General features: G+C 39.2%; 1 protein-coding gene across 1 annotated transcript in view; it reads left to right on the top strand.

The window, feature by feature from the left end:
- The first annotated feature begins 15,113 nt into the window (after nt 1-15,113).
- The window catches only part of PASD1 (PAS domain containing repressor 1), a 51,820-nt gene continuing 46,871 nt past the window's right edge, over nt 15,114-20,062 (top strand). The window contains exons 1-3 of the mRNA XM_060002207.1: nt 15,114-15,125; nt 17,068-17,195; nt 19,539-19,621. Of these exons, the coding sequence (XP_059858190.1) occupies nt 17,193-17,195; nt 19,539-19,621 (86 nt within the window). The 5' untranslated portion in view covers nt 15,114-15,125; nt 17,068-17,192. The remainder of the gene's footprint in view (nt 15,126-17,067; nt 17,196-19,538; nt 19,622-20,062) is intronic.

The following is a 20,062-nucleotide window of genomic DNA, read 5'->3' as shown; positions in this document are numbered from 1 at the left end:
CTGGCGGGTGTTCCATAACCCCAGCCCCAACTCTATTATAATACTGTGTACACTACCTATGTCCTGACAGCCTCCCTCATCAAACTGTGTCCTCCATGCCTTGCATAGTGGCTGCCCAGAGCTGACACTGAATAAATGGTTTTATAGTTCCTGATCGGTTGAGAAACCTGTTTGGAGGCCTTGGCTTGCCTAGAGTTGAAATTCATTTACATTTGAGAAGATAAATTACCGTATTTTTCCAGTTTGAGAATCTAAAGTAAATTCCAGTCTACTCAAAAAGTTTTGGTCAGGATTTTTCAGAATGGTCTGTGTTTTTTTAAAGGTAAAAAATAAAATCTCAATTAGCATTTCATTGCTCAGCCTTCTCTCTGAGAAGGAACATTGGCTTTTAGAGAGCCTCTTGAATAATTATAGATCATTTAGAAACAATTGTATTTAATCAGAAGTACTCTTGAAAAAGCAGGTAAGAATATATGGTGGAACAAAGACCCACCATTACATTCAAATTATTTTGGATTTATTTTATATAATTCATAGGCCACTGTGCCAGACACTGTGTGGGCTTTGGTATGGGAGACATGGAGACAGATACCCTCAAGGGCCTCACAGTCTGAGGGAGATGAGATTGGCTTTCATTTCCTTATTTTAATATTCACAGTTTTTGTTGCTCTATGAGTTATCAAGGGACCAGATTTTTGCTCAGATGTTGACATTAACATCTCCCTTTCTCTCTTCTTATTTCTCCCCATCCATTATCCATCTTCTGAATTCCCAGCCCTACCCTTATTATTAATAACCTTGATTGTTTTTTGTCAATTAGGGATGCACCTGATGCATCTGAAAACAAACCGAAGGACCGCGTCAGGAACTTCTTCACAGAACTGCGTGCTCTGCTGCAAAGTCACGGTTATCCTACGAAAGGACGCAAAGCTAAAACATCGCAGAGTGCTGCTGCCCTTTCACAGAAGAATGGAGGTTGGAACTGAGCACCCCGACCCATCCTTATAGCTGTGGGTGGGACAGCTGGGTCTCTCCCTTTACCTCAAACATCTCTGGGAGGGATTAATGACGAGATGATCTCCTGAGGCACCTTCTGATACATGGCTATTTATTTTCTCTCCATTCATAAGTTTGTTATAGTCAATGCTGAAAATATTATTGAGGTTCATGCAAAAGTAGAAAAAGGAAATGAGAATTAGTAGAAGTATTCTGGGCAATAACAATGCAAATTTCTGTATCTTAGGCACTTGAAGGCATATGATAAATTTTGCTAAGGCAAACAGAGCCCCAAGGGTGTCAAACGGTACCTGTAATATTTAAGTAGATTTAACTCAAAACATCTGAGCAGGTTATACCCATAGCATGTAACCGTGCTGTAAAGAGCTCTTACCTAAAAAAAATTTTCTTGACCAGATGATACCTTCAGCTGTTGCCTTATTTCTGTGCCCTCTTCACAGCAAAGCTTCTTGAAGTGATTGTATAGACCCTGTGTCCACTTCCTCATGCCCCATTCTTTCCTCAACCCACTTCACTGAGGCTGGAGCTCCCACCAATCCAGGACAACTACTTTTGTCGGGAATAGCAGTGGCCTCCACATTGCTGAATTCTTTGGTCCCTTAACTGTCCTCATCTTTTCTGATATTTCAAAAACATTGGACAGGTGACCACTCCCTCCTTCTTGAAGCATTTTTCTCTTGGCTTCCAGGATAACTGCATAACTTGATTCTGGTTTCTCTCCTAACTCATTGGCCATTCCTTCTCTCTCTCTCTCTCTCTCTCTCTCTCTCTCTCTCTCTCTCTTTTGCATCCCCTATTTCCCTCTTCAACTTCTAATCATTGATGTGCCCCAGGGCTCAGTCCTAGGACCTTTTCTCTTCAATATCTACACTCATTTTCCAGCCCCTTAATTCGAAGCGCTACCTGGATGTCAATGCCCCCCACTTTTTAAATCTATCTACAGCGCTGACCTCCTCCCTGAGCTCCATACTTGAGAATCATACTCATTATTAAATCAGCAAGAGAGTTTCCTCTGTGACTTCTTTGCTTGGATATCTAACAGGAAAGTTAACATGGCTATTCAGGACCTCTTGATTCCTCTCCACTCAATTGCCTCTCACACCCCCAGCCTTGGTTCTCCCAATTTCAGTAACAGGTACCACCATTCTTCTAGCTGCTCAAGACAAAAATCTAGATGTCATTCTTGTGTCCTCCACCCCCTCAACCAATCCATCAGCAAATCCTTTTGGCTTTACCTCTAAAATATATCTCAAATCCATTCACTCTGCCCACTTCCATAGCCTTGGTGTACCACCCTAATCCAGGCCATCATCATCTGTTCCTTTCAGAGAAGCTTTCCAGCGAGACTCCCTTGCTTCTACTCTTGTTCCCCAGTTTGACCTATCTTTCACAAACAACCATAGTGATCTTTTAAAAACATACATCACTCTCCTGCTTAAAAGCACGTCCTGTTCCACTCAGAATATTGCCAACTCCTTACCATGTACCCTATATAATCTGGTCCTACCCGTCTCTCAGACTTCATTTCCTACTGCTCTATCCCTTGGTCACCCTACAGTAGCCCCTTTGACCTCCTGTCTCCCTTTGTACTTAACTGCTTCCTCTGCCTGAGATGCTTTCTTTGCTCCCAGGTTTTCACATGGCTCCCTTCCTGTCATTACTCACCTTTGCAGCAAGGCCTTCCCTGAGCACCCTGTCGAAATTACTGTGCTTAAAGATATATGAAATGATCAGTTCCATGGTCTCTGTGTTGGTTATCTGTCTCCCCCACTAGTCTGTAAGATACAAAAGCACAGTCACCTTATTTGTCTTGTTTGTGCTCTATCATCAGCCTCTAAAAGATACATAGTAGGAGCCCAGTAAATGTTAGTTAAATAAATGAATGAATGAGGTTCAGCATAATGAGAATTACCAAGTCCCTATTGTGAGTTAAGTACTATGCTGTACACTGGGGTTTTAGTGAAGAATTGGGTATGGTGCCCACCCTAGAAACGAAACAAGAACATGTTCATGGGTAATAGTAAGGTAGAAAAGCATTTTATGGTTGCTTTATAAAATACATTGGCTTTATTTTCTGGCAATATATGGACTCTCTTCTGTCCTTTTTATTTCTTTGTAGGGAGTACAGGAGATGAAAGTCACTAGGTGGAGCTGAAAGTCAATGGGGAAATGACCTCAGAAATCAGCCATGGGAGAGTGACATGGGTTGTTTCCCGAATTTGAGAAGTTGTGACCAGAATTGAGTTTCCAGGCTGGGGCAGTGGTCAGGAAGACTGATTTTGAGGCAGTTGTGCAATTGGCATGGTTTATTTTTCATGTTATTTCTACTCTCCATGTAGTTATACACCCTCTTCTCATTCCCTCTTGAGTGAGGGTTCTGGAGCTGTTCTACTCATGCTTGGCTCCCTTGTTATCCACATCTACTCATAGAAAAGGATATGAGACTCCTACCCACCAAGAAAGCAAGTCTGCTGTCAGAGCTGTCCTTGTCAAAGGATTTAACATTTTGAATAGGGAGCAAAGTTTTATGGGTCTCTAACACTTTTGTGAGGAGAAGAAACGAACGTTTATTGACATACATTAAAATAACTGGAGACTGGAGGGCTGTGTTAGTGAGGTCCCTGAGTTACTGAAGTTAGGGGTGTGGGTGGGATTGAGGGAGGTGGAGAGGGGCAGATGTTGATAGCAAAGTCTCTGAATGAGCACAGGAGCCGGAACACTGCTCAATGGGAAAACCAGAAAACATTGAAGAATGTGTGAGAGATAGAACAGTGTCAGCAGCTTTGGAGAGTTACAAGATATGACTTAAAGATTTTCTAGTTAAGGGCCCTTGCTAAAGCTTAATTCGATGAAACTAAATCATGGAATTCCTTATTTTACCCAGGGATTGAGGAGATTTTAGACGTCTGAATACACCTAGAGCATTCGACACAGCCTGTACCTTATCTGGTATATTATGAATACTGGATTTTGATAGAATTCAGAAGACTTAAAGAAGTCAAGAAAAGGAAAGAATTGGGGGTTGAAAATCATAATGTTGTTAGAAAGGTCATCATGTAGATCAGTAGAAATTCAGGTGGATGATCTTCAAGGTCTTTTTCAATTCTGAACACTTCTTTGTTTATAATAATTTATAAGCAATTAGTTAGTCTACTTCAGATCCTTCATTAGCACTCAGCATTTTCTCATGAGAGTCTTTTTCATAAAATTATAACTTTGAAAAATCTAATACCCATAAGCTAATCATTTTTTTTTCTTTCTTCCTTTTTCTAAAAAGGCAAAGTCAATCCAGAAGCCTCTAGAGAGAAATCTAATTGGATTCCATCACGTCATAGCTATGAAGATCTCAACCAGATGATACTACAAGTAAGAGGGAGTTTGTTCTTTGATTACTTCATATGTAGAATACGTGCAATAGAAGATAAAGAATAGTGGTTTTTCAAAGTGTGGCTAGGAGACCATGCATTCAGAATTACCTAGGGAGCTTGGTAAAAATACAGGTTCCTGGGACCCACCTTAAACTGTCTGAATCGGAATCTCAATCCTGGTAAGACCAGGAGCCTTCATGTCTAACATGCTGCCCAGATGCTTCTTATGCCAAGTGAACCCACTGATCTTGAGTGACAACAAAAATGAACAACTCTTTCTATAGTTTAGTGTCAAGTTAAGTAATTATCTGGTAGAGTCATTCAGCACAGGTTGCTAGACTCTACTGAATAAGGCTTTTAAGTCCTTATTTTTTCCTCAGTGACATGAGGAAACATGTTCATGGTTTCTATCTCCAATGGAACTGGTAAGTTTCACTGAGTTCAAAGGCCACAAACTAAAGCCCGAATGACCATGGTCTTTCTTTTGAGTCAGACAGACAGAGATATGAATTGTGCCTTTGTCACTTACTCGTTATGCATCCTTGAAAGAATTACTATCTCTGAGCTTTGATTTCTTTCTCTGTAAAATATGTCTGTTTCACAGAGTTGTTATGAGAATAAAGTGAACATGTGTGAAATGTCTAGTTCACTTTTTCACTCTCTTCTTTGTGTCATTTAATTTCTCTTATTTTCCATCCCTTTGTCTCCTTGTGTTGCAGTCTGAGTCACTTCTTCAGCTCTGTCTTCCAGTTCAAAAATTGTCTTTCCAGCTATGTTCTAACTTGCTATTTAACCTACATATTGAGTTTTTATTTTGATGATATTATTTCTAGACATTTTGTTTGATTATTTTTCACATCTGCCTAGTCAGTTATGAGTCTCTTGCTCCTTCATTATGTTTTCAATACCCTTTTAAAATTTATTTAAGCATATTAAGCATGCTTATTTTATAGTCTATCCCTGATATTTCCAGTATCTGCGCATTTAAAATCTGATTTGCATTTTATTATTTATACTGCCTCTTGTTCATGATGTTTCATTTTTTCCTGTTTGTTAATCATTCATTACAATCTCATGTTATTTGGGAATTTATCTGCATGAATTCTTTGAGGGCTTTAAAATCATTCTCTAGAGATGATTTCAACTTCTTTTTACTAGATATCTGGGGTCAGGACCATGTGAAAGTAAATAATAGGCTTGGAGTGTTGAGGGCTACACAGGTAGTTCTGAATTCCAGCTCCGAATCTGTGCGAGTGTAGGCTTCTGTTTGTAATTCCCAGATGACACTCGTTTTTCTTTTCCTTTTCTAGTCTGAGTGGAAGCTGAGGCAGGATGGGCAGGTTGTGAATCCCCTGGCTTCCTTTGCTGGATAAGATATTTCTATTTTGTCTGCCGAGAGAGTTACCCTTTGGGAGGCCTGGCTTTATGCAGGAGTCTCTGATTTCACCCCCAACCTTGTGCGGGCGCAGGCTTTGCTTTCTGTCCTCCCAGCTCTATGCCATCAGTGTTGTGTAGATATTCCCAAGGCATATGCAAGCTCCGTTATCCCCTTACCTCTGAATTCTCATGTTCTAGTCATTTCTGATGTCAGATCGTTTCCCTTACTTTACCAGAAGCTTGGCCCTGTTTTGAAATATAAGTTTTAATATATTTTAATCATCATTTTAGGTATTCTCTACCAGGAGGCATTTGTCTGGATATCTAATCCATTATATAGCAGGGAAGTGATGGCAATACCCATATTTATAAATAGATGACTAAACTAACCACAAACGAAAATGCCCTCCAAGATATTCTTACAGTTTTTAAAATTAATTTTGAATTGAATATGAAAAACCTACACACGGAAATGAATCTTCATAGCTTGTGTTGGAGAGTTTTGTGTTAATTGGGTATACATTGAAATTTGTTTGTCTAAGTGACACATCATTTGATAAATGTCTCATGCTTAAGGTTAAGTAGATTCTGTGTAGGAGGCAGAATAATGGAATTTTAATTAAGTCTGTGCCTGCTTTATTGATATTTAAGGACCACAATACACTTTCAGTGTGTGATTATAATTATGCATTTAGAAATAAAGCTATCATTTTATTATTGTTCCACTATTTAATTACATTATTATTTTCTCTTCATTAGTCATTAGATGGCTTTATGATAATAGTGAGCACAGATGGAGTGATAATTTTCGTGACTGACAACATCTCTTCTCTCCTTGGCCATTTACCAGTAAGTTCTCCCAGCTTTTGGGAAAGGATCATTTGCTTTGTCGTTTAGGGGTTTATTATTTGTTTTCAGCAGCGTATAACTCATCAGAGAAGACATTCTCAATGTTGTCAAAACGCGCACCTGTTTTACTGTCCTCTCCATTGGTTTCAGTTTTAAAGCTATGAAAACAAATTCTGATATAAGGTAATGAAACGGTGTGTGTGCGTTGGTGTATGGTTTTTAAACTGCCCCTGAAGGAGAGCTCCAAAGAAGACTCAGGGGATAATCCCCAAGGTGACTACTTTGCAAGACAGCCCTCACAAGATGGATGTGTCTGATTTTGTACATTTCTTGAGTCCACCACATACTGATTAAACAATGAATGTCATGCTTTGGTCATGCTGGCTCATGGCATCCATTTCCAGGTCTGATTTGCTTTTTGTTTCTTTATATTGAAGAGCAAATCCTGATCTCATTTGGAAAAAAAATTAGAAATGATTGCCTAATTTAGAAATGTTGTAAATATTGCTGGAGAGACCTACACATGAGTTATAGTCAGAGTCTCTGATGTTCAAATTAGTCACTCATTCCTGAGCCCTTTGGTGTCACTATATCCCTCTCAGGAAAGCTTTCTATATCTTCCTAGCACCATTGACTTAGAATATATGACTTCCTAAAATTTTTCTGAATCTTCAGGCTGGACACCTACCAGATATATCACTTAAACATGAAAGCACTGCATACCTTCATATTGCATGCATGCCTGTGTGTGAAGAGGGGCTGTGTAGAGTACATCCACCACCACCACTCCTGAATCTGTCACTTGGCTGGTTGTGTTAAACACATCTGGATTGTTGCTTTCATTGCATATTTCTCACTCCACAGAGTTGTCTTAAGAACTTGACCCACAGATCTATAGCACTCAAGTTTGAAACACATAAATGAATAGAAGTTTTGTTAAATTATTATTTAGTTAAGTTAGAAGAAGATTAGGAGCTTATCCCGCTAGTTATGCTGTTCCAGCCGGCATGTTCTGCGGCCCACTTGGAAACTCAGAGAGCTTTTCTGCTCTTTTCTTTTTATTTAAAGGTACTAAGGTCCATTTCTTTATTTCTCATTCTCTTACCTTTCTTTTAGAAAGCAGTTTGGATTTCGAAATTCAGCTTATATTTATAGAATAACAGAACAGCTGAATAAAATGCAAATATTAGAGCTATTCATTGCATTGGGCCTCAGAGGAGTTATATCATAGGAGAATGGTCTTATTAAATGCACATTAAAAGAAAGAATGTAGGAGTATAATCCATTACACATTAAATTTTGTTATAGTGAAGACCAGAAAACTACCCAAATTTTTGAGGTATTTGACATTACTTAAGCCAAATTTACCATTGACTGAGACTGGAGACTTTTCCCTGAGGATCCTCACATGAAGATTTTTCACAGCAATGGTGTTAGTTATATAATTTTCCTTGATTCCTTATGTATTTTGGTTCAGAGTTTTCACTCTTAAGAGACTCTTTCACCCTTCAACATTTGAAGTAACACACAGACACACATATACACACACACACACACACACACACACATAGTCACCCTAAGGTAGAGGTGTCTGGGACATGGGTTTGAACTGTTAATCTTAAACCATGGACTTGATAATCTGAGACTGGTGTACTTAAAAATAAAGCTATAACTGTTATTGATTCATCTGTACATAAACGTTAAGTGGGAATGAGTTTATATATTCTTTTAAAACAGGCTTGAAAAGGACTATACCTGAGGCACAATTTCACACTTTTCCTCATTAAATCCTAACTTGTAATTTTTAACAACATGCAATTTTTCCCAGGCTTTGATTAAAAATTTCATTTTATAAGTCACTCATCTTATATTTATATGGAAACCAAGCCATTTCTAGAGTATCTGCCTGGCTCCAGGAATCTACAATTTCATTAAAAATCAAGGAACCTCTGTCTGTTGGGCAACTGTCTGTGAGGTGGAAAGAACTTGGTCTTTGGAGTCAAATAATCTGGAGATTAAAATTTAACTCTCACTCACTAACGACATGAGCTTTAGTTTCTCATCTGTCGATAGGGGACAGTATTACTTAGAGAGTGACCGGAGGTGGGATATTACAAATGGTGTGGTTAGTATCACTGATCAGGTGACATTTAGACAGATACTTGAATGGAGTGAGTATGTGAGTCATGCAGATAAGTGTGTTTCAAGTAGAAACAAAAGCAAGTGAGAAGTCACTAAGGCAGGAGTATACTTGGTGTGAAAAGCTATGGTAAAGAGGCCACTGGGACGGGAGTGCTGTGAGTAAAAGGTAAAGTGGTAGGAGGTGATGGGGTCAGAGCAGTAACAGAGGTCCACCTTGTTTAGGGCCATTTGCCTTTTCCTCTGAGATGGGAGGACGCTATTTGGAGCAGATGCAAGAAATGATCTGAACTTGTTTTATCAGGATCACTCTGGGTCTTGTATTAAGAATAGGCTATAGGGGTAGGCATGGAAGTGGGGAGTCACTTGGAAAGCTGTTACAATAGTCCAGGCAATAGATGGTGATGGATTGCATTAAGGTGGATGTGGAAGTAGTCACTGTTTTGTAGGTGAAATAAGTTTTGCAGATGGATTGGATAGGGGTGTGACAAAAAGATGGGAGGAGTCCAAGTTATGATGTTATAAAACACACCATGACTGAAATGATGGCTGTTATCATCATCGTGGTATTAAACTTATGTCTGAAATCTGGCACCACATTTTCCCAATCACTGATGTCATTGATGGTTTTTCCTTTGGAAAAACTTGTAGTCACTGGTAGTAGTAATGTGTAGTTACTTGTATTCACTACCCTCTGTATTAGCAGCCTGCTTTCCTAGTCACTCTACTTCATCACCTCCTCAAAAAAACATATAATTGTTCTCTTTTATAATTTTTAACCAAAATAAAAATTTAAAATACAGATTTCATCATGGAAAGAGTTTCTCAGGATTGAGTTTTTAAGAGTCTTTAGCAAATTTTAGACATAGGTATATGGCTATTTGGTGATAATTGTGATGAGTTTTGCTTCTCCCTGCGAAGTTTACAGTGTAGTAGAGAATCACTAGCAATGAGTCTTGTTTGATTCAGGGTGCAGTCTGAACCTCGTACAGAAGCTCTTATCCTTCCTGGTGCCCTATACAGTTGAACAGTTTTCTAATGCATGTTTAATGTGGATGTCTCTGCCAGCAAAACGATGCTGCTTGCCTGGATTCTCAGTAAATGTCAAGGAGTGGAGTAAATTCCTTTATTCTTTTTTTGCCATGACTGAGACTCAACTTACTAATATTTTTAGGACAACTAATGGTTATTTTCAAACTTGGCTTTTAAAAAGCCTTAATTTTTCACTGGTATTTATCCTTGCTTCATTAAGCTCTAAGTACCTTGATCTTTCTGTCTTGTGTAATAAGAAGAGCAAATGCCAAAGATTTACGAAAGTAACATGGTGTTGATAATGCTTTCAGATCTCTGCCCTTTATCTAATATATAGCAGGGTCACTGGGATGATCATTACGTCCACTATTTGTAGTTGGTGGTCAGTTATAAGGCATTCATTGTCACTGTCACCTTCCTTAAAGAATGTAGTTAGTTAATAAGAAACTTATTGCCACTATTTCCATCCAAGGAATGTGCACCATCAAAAGACTGCTCACTTGGAATTCTTTTAGGTGACAATGCTATACTTCCTTCTGCCAATGAAAGAACTGGTGAGCCTTAGCATTTTGTACCTCTTGTTAAGGTATTATTTTATACTTTGCATCAGAATTGTCTGTGCATGTGTTGTCTGCCCTCCTGAACTATGCGTTCATTGAAATTAGAATGAACATGTCAGGTTCATTTTTTTAAACTCTCATAAGTTTCAGCAAAAAAATAATAAATTAATTCATGTAGAATGTCCAAAATGCAGAAACTGGCCCAGTAGCAAATTGGCTGCTCTTGGTGCAGATTGGACTCAAGGTAGCTATGTTGTAGTGGAAGGAACAATGGATATGGAATTAGATGGAGCTGGGTGTGAATCTCATCTCTGAACTTGTGACCTCTCAATAATCGGACAAGCCTTCGTTTCATCATGAATTCAATAGAGGAGAATTCTTCCTCTCACAGGAGTTTAGGTGAGCTAGTTCGTGTGAACATACCTAGCATAATGTTCTGGCATGAAGCAGTTGTTAATCAAGTGTTAGGTGAAGGAATAAATGAGTGGTCTCTACTGACCAGAGGTAACTTGGTTTGGTACCTAAAGTGTATTTTATAACTAAATCAATAAAAGCATTTTTATTGAAAAAGTTAAGTTGAATGAAAAATATCTTTTTCTTTGGGGAAGTCAGTTTCTTACTATGTGACTTTCATTGTCAAAATCTGTTGCCTGGCACTTCTCTGGCGGTCCAGTGGTTAAGACTCCACGCTTCCACTACAGGGGACAAGGGTTCAATCCCTGGTCGGGGAACTAAGATCCCACATGCTGTGTGGTGTGGCCAAGAAAAAGAAATCTATTGCCTGTTAATTTCATGTTTTCTTTGCTAAATTAGTGTTACATTTCTGCCCTGAATTGAGCCAAGACTTTTCTTGATTGAGACAGGATCCATCTGCTAATTTGAGCATTGGCCAACTCGTAGGCTGACTTCTACAAATGGGCCATAAAAATATATTTCTTAATTTTGACTGTAGATTATTAATATTAAAAATTAAAAATTAAAAATCATTTGAATTTGTTGTTCATCAACCAAAGCCATAATTAAGCTACAAAGAGTACTTTGTTTATTATTTTGTTCCTATCACATTAAAAACTCATTACTTAAAGGCTGATATTCAGTTTATTCATGTGTCACCATACTTCAACTACGTGGTACAGTATTTTTCACTCGTTCAACTAATGTTTATTGGGTGCTCACTTGTGCCAAGCTGTGTTCTAGGTGTTGAGGATGTAGCAGTGAATAAGATGACCAAAGTCTCTGTTCTAATGCAACTTACATTTTATTGTGGGAGACATAATAAATAGATAAACATATACATGTGACTATGATGTCAGGTAATGATAAGTGGTATGAAAAAAAAGGCAGGAAGAGAATGTCAGGGGATTGATGCTATTTAAAATACTTTTGAGTAGAGACTTCAATGAAGTAAGGGAGAAAGTCATTGCAAATATCTGGGAAAGAGTGTTTCACATTGAATGAAGACCAAGCTTAAGGGCCCCAAGATGACTGTTTGCTTGCTGTATTTGAACATGAGCAAGGAGTTCAGTGTACTTAGAATGCAGTGAGCAAGAGGGAGGGTAGGAGAGGCTAAGGTCAATAGGCAGCAAAGAGCCAGAACATAGAGCTGTCAAGGACGTTGGAAGTATACTTTGGCTTTCACTCTGAATCACTTGGGTAGCCAGTGGAAAATGTTGAGCAGAGGAATAACTTGATCTGACTTATGTTTTAAATTGATGACTCTAGCTGCTCTGTGGAGAATGGAGTGGGAGCAAGGGTGTGGCAAAGATAGATGCAGGGAGACCACTGAAGGCTATTGCAGGATCCAGGATAAAAATGATGGCTTAAACCAAGTGCTGAGAAGTGGACCGATTCTATATGTATTTTGAAGGTAGAGCCAACAGAGTTTGCTGATGGACTGGATTTGGGGCTTGAGAGAAAAAAGGCAAGTAAAGGACAAGCATGTGGGTAAATGGTGGTGCCATTTACTGAATTGGGGAAGACTGAGAGAAGAGCATGTTTGTGAGGGGAAAATATCTGGTGCACTTGTTTTGGATGTATTTTTATTTTATTTTTTAAAAATTTATTTTATTTTTGGCTGCATTGGATCTTTGTTGCTGTGCGCAAGCTTTCTCTAGCGGCGGCGAATGGGGGCTACTCTTCGTTGCGGTGCATGGGCTTCTCATAGCGGTGGCTTCTCTTGTTGCAGAGCACAGGCTCTAGGCACGTGGGCTTCAGTAGTTGTGGCACGCAGGCTCAGTAGTTGTGGCTCGCAGGCTCTAGAGCTCAGGCTCAGTAGTTGTGGTGCACGGGCTTAGTTGCTCCGCAGCATGTGGGATCTTCCCAGACCAGGGATTGAACCCGTGTCCCCTGCATTGTCAGGCGGACTCTTAACCACTGCGCCAGCAGGGAAACCCTATTTTGGATGTCTTAAAATTGAAATCCTATAAGACATCCAAGTTTAGTTATCAAGCTGAGTTCAGGGAGAAGTCTGGACTGGAGGTGAGAAGTTGGTAGTCATTAACAGTTAGATGGTATTTGATGAGGTGGAACTGGAAGAGACCACAAGAGACAGGATAGTAAGAGAAGAGGTCCAATGACCAGACCCTGAGCATTCTTGTGCCAAGTGGCCAGGAAGAGGAGAAAGATCTAGCAAAGAAACTGTGAAGCAGTAGCCTTTGAAGAAAAAGGATATCCATATGTGTATGGTGTCCTGGAAGCCAAGTAAACAAAGTATTTCAAGCATGAAGGAGAGGTCAGTTGTATCAAATGCTGAGATGTTAGGCAAGATGAGGGTTGAAATTGACTATTGAATTTGGTGATATGGACATCACTGGTAACCAGAAAAGTGGAGTGGTTAGGATAAAAATCTGATTAGTGTGGTTTTAAGGGAGAGTGAGAGGTGAAGAAATGAGAGACATCAAGTATAGTTCCTTTCAATGATTTTTGTTCTAAAGTGGACCAGAGAAGTTAGTTAGAGATGGAGGAGAGGATGTAGTGTCAAGGAAGATTTTGGATTTTTGTGTTGTTTCTGTTTTTAAGATGACAGACATTATAACATCTCTGATTTAGCATTTGTGTGCTAAGGGAAAGACCCAGCAGAAAGGGAAAGCTTGAAGATGTGGGGGATAGGGGGAGAATTTCTGAAATGATGTCCTTGAATAGTCAAGAGAGGATGAAGGACAGTGCAGTAGACTTAGGTAGGAGCTTATTTGGTGCAATAGGAGAGAAAGCAGGTCTCTGGCCACAGGAGCAGATAGGTCGGTAAGATTTGGTGCAGGGAGATACTGACATTTCCTTCTCCCTTTGTTTTTAATTGAAATAAGAAATGAGATCCCAGCTGAATATGAGGAGGGTGGCAGCGGAGGGGACGGTTTCGCAGGTTTGAAGGAGGAGAAGGCAAGAAATAGTCATATTGAAGAGTAGAAGAGTGAATTATCTAGGGAAATGTGGAATGATTTCTAGGCAGAGCTGAGTGCCCATTTAAAATAATACACAGTATGGGTGTGGGGTTTTCTCCATACACATTCAGTTGCTTGGGGGAAGGTACAGGGTAGCTGAAGAGTTGAAATTAAGCAGAGTTGGGACTTTCCCAGGCAAATAAGAGCTCATGGCAGTGATTAGAATGATCGACTATGGCATCTGAACTGGGTAACGAGGGATGTGACAATTTGAAGGAGATAATGTTCAGTGAAAATGGGATGTGAATGGACTGGAGGTCTCAGTGGGTGGGATAATTGTTGGAGAGGTGGGGTACTTGCATGAGTGCACTGGAAAGGTAGGTGGTGATGGTCATAGAACGGGGTAATGTGAATTGGGACTTTAGACTTTAGAAGTCTAACAGGTCTGACTGTAAGATGGCTGACGTGGGGCAGATGATAAGCTTTTTATTTTATTTTATTTTATTATTTATTTATTACTTTTTTTAACATCAACTTTCTGTCTGTATGGATTTGCCTATTCTGGACATTTTCTGTAAATGGAATCATATAATACATAGTCTTTTTTTTTTACATCTTTATTGGAGTATAATTGCTTTACAATGGTGTGTTAGTTTCTGCTTTATAACAAAGTGAATCAGCTATACATATACATATGTTCCCATATCTCTTCCCTCTTGCATCTCCCTCCCAGATGATAAGCTTAAGTAAGGAGACAGAGGAAGTAAATATAGTAGTACAAATAACAAAATTTATTCCCTCTTTCCTTCTTCAGGATGACATCATGGGTAAAAATTTATTAAGCCTTCTGCCTGATGAAGAGAAACATGAAGTCTACCAAAAGATTTCTGTCAAACTTCCTTTGTCAAGCTCAGGTACAGACTATTTGTTTCAAATAGTAAGTTCTTAGATTTTAAGAGACAGATAACAATCACTTAGAGGAATAATATAGACATTTCACAAATTATATTTCTAGTATTAAAAAATCTCTCCTCTATTAAATCTTGTTCTTAATCATGAACCCTGATTATTTCAGCTTTTGTATAATTGTATTAGTGTTCTATAAATTATGTTCTAGCTGATACCCCACTCTACAGATACAACATAGATAACTGTGCAAGTGGTAATGTTCATGAAAAGAAAATAATATTTTTGTAAAATCTAGTCTAAATAAGACAATAATCATATGAAAGAATCCTACAGAATATAGATAAGTACAAATGTAAGCACGTTTTGTATCTGTTTTCTTTTAGCAGAAAAACATATTGATTTTTGCTGTCATTTAAAAAGAGGAGGTGCTGAACATGATAGCAGCCCTGCTTATGAATGTGTGAAATTCATCCTGAGTGTAAAATTTATTTCTAATGGTAAGAAAAACAGTTTTTAATCTTATCTAGATGAAGTTCATGAATTATGCAGCCCTTCATTGGTAATATAAATGCCTTTCTACTGTTGGTACTCTCACACTCTCTCCTACCCCTATGATCACAGGTTTTGATGGACCACAGACATTAATTAGACTTTTAAAAAAGTAATAGCAAAATTTACAAGGTGGGGTCATATGGTAACATGGTGGACTGATCTGATAAGGATGGCTCTTTCCTTCTACAAAAACAAGGAAATTATTGTTAAAACATAATCTAAGAAGTTTATTGCATAGCCAATCTTAAAAGAAAGGGAAATCCATGGGTGCTAGAAATTAAAGGATAAAGTATGAGACCTAGTGATAAGAGGGAGCTGATTTTGTGCTGGGCCTAAGTGAGTCTTAAGTCATACATTGGCTCCATTGGCTGGGGTCTGGAGTTCTAACACTCATTCAAGGACCAACACATAAAACCTAGAGACTTAAAATGATCAGTAAAATTCTGTCCACTGGCCTAGAGGAAGAGTAAGCTTGTTATCTCTCTCAGAGTTTGAATGGAAAAAAATGTGTCATTTACAGGAAATCAAAACCCAAATCTGTGTGTCTTACATGTGGATATGGGATCTGAATTTGTAATTTTTAAGGCTTCAGGAACCACAAGCTGATAAATTAACATAAACACTGATTTGGGGCCATTAAAAGATCTAGGGCTTGAATCAAAGGTAAATAGCCCAGCAAATATGTGAAAAGATGCTCCAACTCACTAGTAAGCAAAGAATGAAAAATTCAGAGACCAATGAGTAGCACTGTACACGCATCAAAATGTAAACAATTAGGAGTGTGAATAATACCAAATATTGGTGAGGATGTGAGAAATGAAAACACTAATACGGTGTCGAGAGGAATGTAAACTCATGAAGCCATCCTGGAAAACAGAGTGAACTGAAGTCAATTATCTTGTAACTCAGCAATCCTATCGCTGGGTGGAAATATCGCAGAGGCGAAGTCTCAGAGAGATCTGTGTCTAAGGGGACATGTTCTATGTATGTCATAGTGTTGTTCATGGTAGGAGGGAGGAATGATGCACAGCCTAGGTGTGCATCATTAGGGAAATGGACAAGTAAAATCTGGGGAAATACACAATATGGAAAACTTTGTAGTAGTCAAAAGCAACGAACTGTAGATATACATAGTACAACATGGTTAGACCTTAAAACCGTATTGTTGATTGACAAACAGAATGAGATCTATAGCACAATGCCACTTTTGTAAATTGTAAAAGCATATAGTACATAGAACCAGACTACACATTTTACAAAGTTATATATTAAATGTGGTAGATGACAGTGGGTACCTGTGGGTGGGAAAGGGACAGAGAAAAGAAAAAAGTAAAAACAAGAGTGGGAATTTTATCTGTGTTCATAATATGCCATGAACTAAGAATATAATTAACTCAGTTCTTTGCCACTGAGGTCTAAAGATACAACAAATGAATGAATGGGTAAATAAATAATGAAAGTTAGCTCACACATGGTCCTCCGATATCTTTGTCACGTGCCTTTGGAAACCAAAGGTCAAATACCTTTAAAAAAACTTGACTACATGCACACACAAATTATACACACATTTTTGATACCCACATGGTCTGTGTAAAGAAGGGGAGCTGAACTATTTTGGAGACTAAAATGTCCATTCACAGGGTAAGAACAGAAGACTGACGATCACCCTGAACTCATAATTATTTCTCAGTAATTACTTCATGTTTTGGTGGAGATCAGGGTGGGGAGGGTGACTGGGAAGGAAGACAGAAAAAATTGGTGGTTCGGAATTCTGAAAATTGTCAGTGGGTTGGCAAACGGCTCACTGATACGGCAGGTGCCCATCCTCTTGTGTAATCGCCCCACTTTTCTATTAGATTGTCACGTGTGTGTCTCTGTCTCCCTTAGAGCCTGTGGTGTTCTTCCGTAGCTTCTTCCCCAGCCTGTCTGGTGAGTTGTCTGCCAGAAATCTTTCTTTGGAGGATCGGTTTTGTCTGGTGGGGACCGCTTGTGTTCTCAGGATTCAAATTCTAATGGTGAGTATGTTGTGTGTGTGCTTCCCCCATTGTGGCCATGTGGGCTTCCTTTAAAGGGACATGTCCCCTTTGGTCTCTCAGCCACTGCACAGCACTGCTAAAGCACCTGATGTGTGCAGAGGGTTGTGTTAGGATACGTGAATGAGAAAAGATCAGCTCCTGTGTTTCAGAAGTTGAACATCTGAGTGGAGATCTGGACATACCCAGAAGAGATGCACACTCATTGACAAATTGTTTTGATATAATATTAAACAGGTATACAGGGGCTGGGGGTTGGGACATAGTAAGAGAAGTGACCATTTTGGCAGGTGGATAAAGAAAGGCTTCTCTCACCAGGTGAGTTTTGAGGCAGCTCTCCTGCTCGTCCAGTGCTCACTTAGTATCTTCCTAATAGAGAACTCACAGTTTCTGTCTCTAAAAAGAAAAATCAGTCCTTGGAATTCATCTGATCAATTCAGGCTAATGAATTATTCACTAAGTAACATACTTAGTAAGCACCTACTATGTGCCAGGTACTGTGCTAGGTACTGGGGAAACAGGCAATAGACAAGTAATATTGATAAGTGTCATGGAGATGTTAAAACAGAATCTTGTGCTAATGACTGGTGTGGGTAGGGAGTTCAGCAGAGTGGTCAGGGAAGGTCTCTCTCTGATGACCTGTCTTTTGAACAGAGACCACGAATGATGATAAGGTGCCAACCCAGTGAAGACAGGAAGGCAATTCAGGTAGAGGGTTCAGCAGCTGTAAAAGTCATGAGGTAGTAACTAGCTTGGAGAGTTCCAGGAAACAAGGACCATCATGTGACTAGAAAAAGGTGAAAGAGGGAAGGAGTAGTAGAAAATAAGATACAAGAGGTAGGCAGGGGCCAGATTATGTACAGCTTTGAGTGGAAAGTAGGAGGATGGCATGATCTGATTTGTTTTTAAAAGATCAGGTTGGCTCCTGGCTGGGAATGGAGTACAGGGGAACAAGAATGGAAGCAGGTGGAGCTGTGTGAGAGGTGATTGATAGGGATTGGACTAGGACTGCAGTAACACAGATAGAAGCTCACCGATTTGGGTGACATTTTGGAGGTAGAGCCCTAAGTCCTTGCCGATGCATTGGAAGTGGATGGGAGAAGACAGAGAAATGACTCAAGGATGACTCAGCTTTTAGGCCCGAGTAGCTCAGTGGATGGAAGTGCCACCGACTGACTTGAACAAGACTGGGACAGTGTGGATTGGGCAGATGAGGTGGAGGGCATGGGGACAAAATCAAAAGGTCTGTTTGAGCCATGTTAATATTGTGATGATGTTGTAACATACAACGCATTCAACTGCCTTACAAGAGAGGCCTCTGGATCCAGGTTTCACATCCTTCCTTACTAGCTACAGGACCTTACCTAAGTCACTTACATCTTTTAGCCTCAGTTTCTTTTTCTATAAGTGGCGATAATAGCACCTCCTTGAGGGTCGTTGTGAAGTACAAATAAGACAGCACCTCTTATCCTCTTATCAGGTAAGCACTCAGTAAATATGAGCCCTTACAGTCATGATCATTGTCATTATTATCATTATTATTGTTATCATTACGATCCAGAGAGGGCAAAAGACCTGCTTTACTTTTCCTCTCAAGTTTAAAATCTGGGCTTTAACTGACCACATTTCAGAAGCTGTGAAGGACCCCTTTACATTCAATTGTAGAATAGTGATCTATGTCATCATTTTTCCAAATTTAAGACAGTGAGAAAATTGGTCGAGAGAAAAGCAACTGAAGGAAGTTGCTGGGTCTGATGGCCCCACTCAGTATCCCTCTCCGGCAGCTCTCTGGGATTTGAGCTCTCATATCTGCCATGAGAAGGCAGATATCCCATCTAGAGGGTCACCCCCCAAATCTTCCTCCTCTGAGAAAGAAAAATTTCATTTGACACACCACCCTCACTCTAGGCCCCCTCTTAGCACAGGGATCTCTATTTGTGATCTATGCCAGTTTTTCTCTGGGTTTCTGGGATATTTGTTCTATACTAGTGGTCATTTTAGAGAACAAATCTTGTGAGAAAAGAGGGCTTTTTGGAGGAAGGTTTTGTTCACAGGGTGGCTGTGTAACAGTGGAAGGGAAGTGAACTCAAGAGTTCAACTTTGAAATGGACCTACTTTGATCCTGCATGTACTAGCTGTACTTGCTTGACCAAATCATTCTATCTCTAGAATCCTCAGTTTTCACATCTGTAAAATCAAGTGCCTTTCTCACACTGGTATACAGATGAGTTGGATTTTCAAATTTACTACATCCTACACAAATATGTCAGGTATTTTTACTCTATAAGTACATTTCAATTATCTAAAATGCCACTTTTTCTGCAGGACCTTTTCACTGTAAAGGAGTCTGGTGAAGATGTTCTGCTGGCCCCAGATTCGGAAGAGGAACATCTACCTGTGGACCACAGGTGAGAGGCTAATGTTGCCATGAGTAATGGAGACCTGCGGCACAGTTTCATCAAACAAAACTGAAACAAGACAAATCACTATGAATATTTTTCCACCAAAATGAAAATTAAAAAAACAAACAACTGAATCCAGATGAGCAATCTACTAGTTTGAATTTCCTTTTCCAGCTAGTATAATTCATATTTTTCTAACTGAATATAAATTCAAGTGATTGGCTTTCTATAAAAGAAATAAAGCAATAAATAGAGCAACCTTAATTGATGCAGACATTTAATTACTTTCAAATTAAGACAATACGTTTACAAACAGACTTGATTGCTTCCTTTTCTTGAAACACTTTAAATGGTAGAAGAACAAATAAGCATTGTGGTAACTGCTATTAATTATGCAGGTGTCCCTCTTTTTTGTGAATCTAATCTATTCTTTAACATTTGTTTGTT

The sequence above is a fragment of the Delphinus delphis genome, chromosome X, assembly GCF_949987515.2.
Source record: "Delphinus delphis chromosome X, mDelDel1.2, whole genome shotgun sequence".
NCBI lineage: Eukaryota > Metazoa > Chordata > Mammalia > Artiodactyla > Delphinidae > Delphinus > Delphinus delphis.
This window is presented reverse-complemented; position numbering and strand designations above follow the sequence as displayed.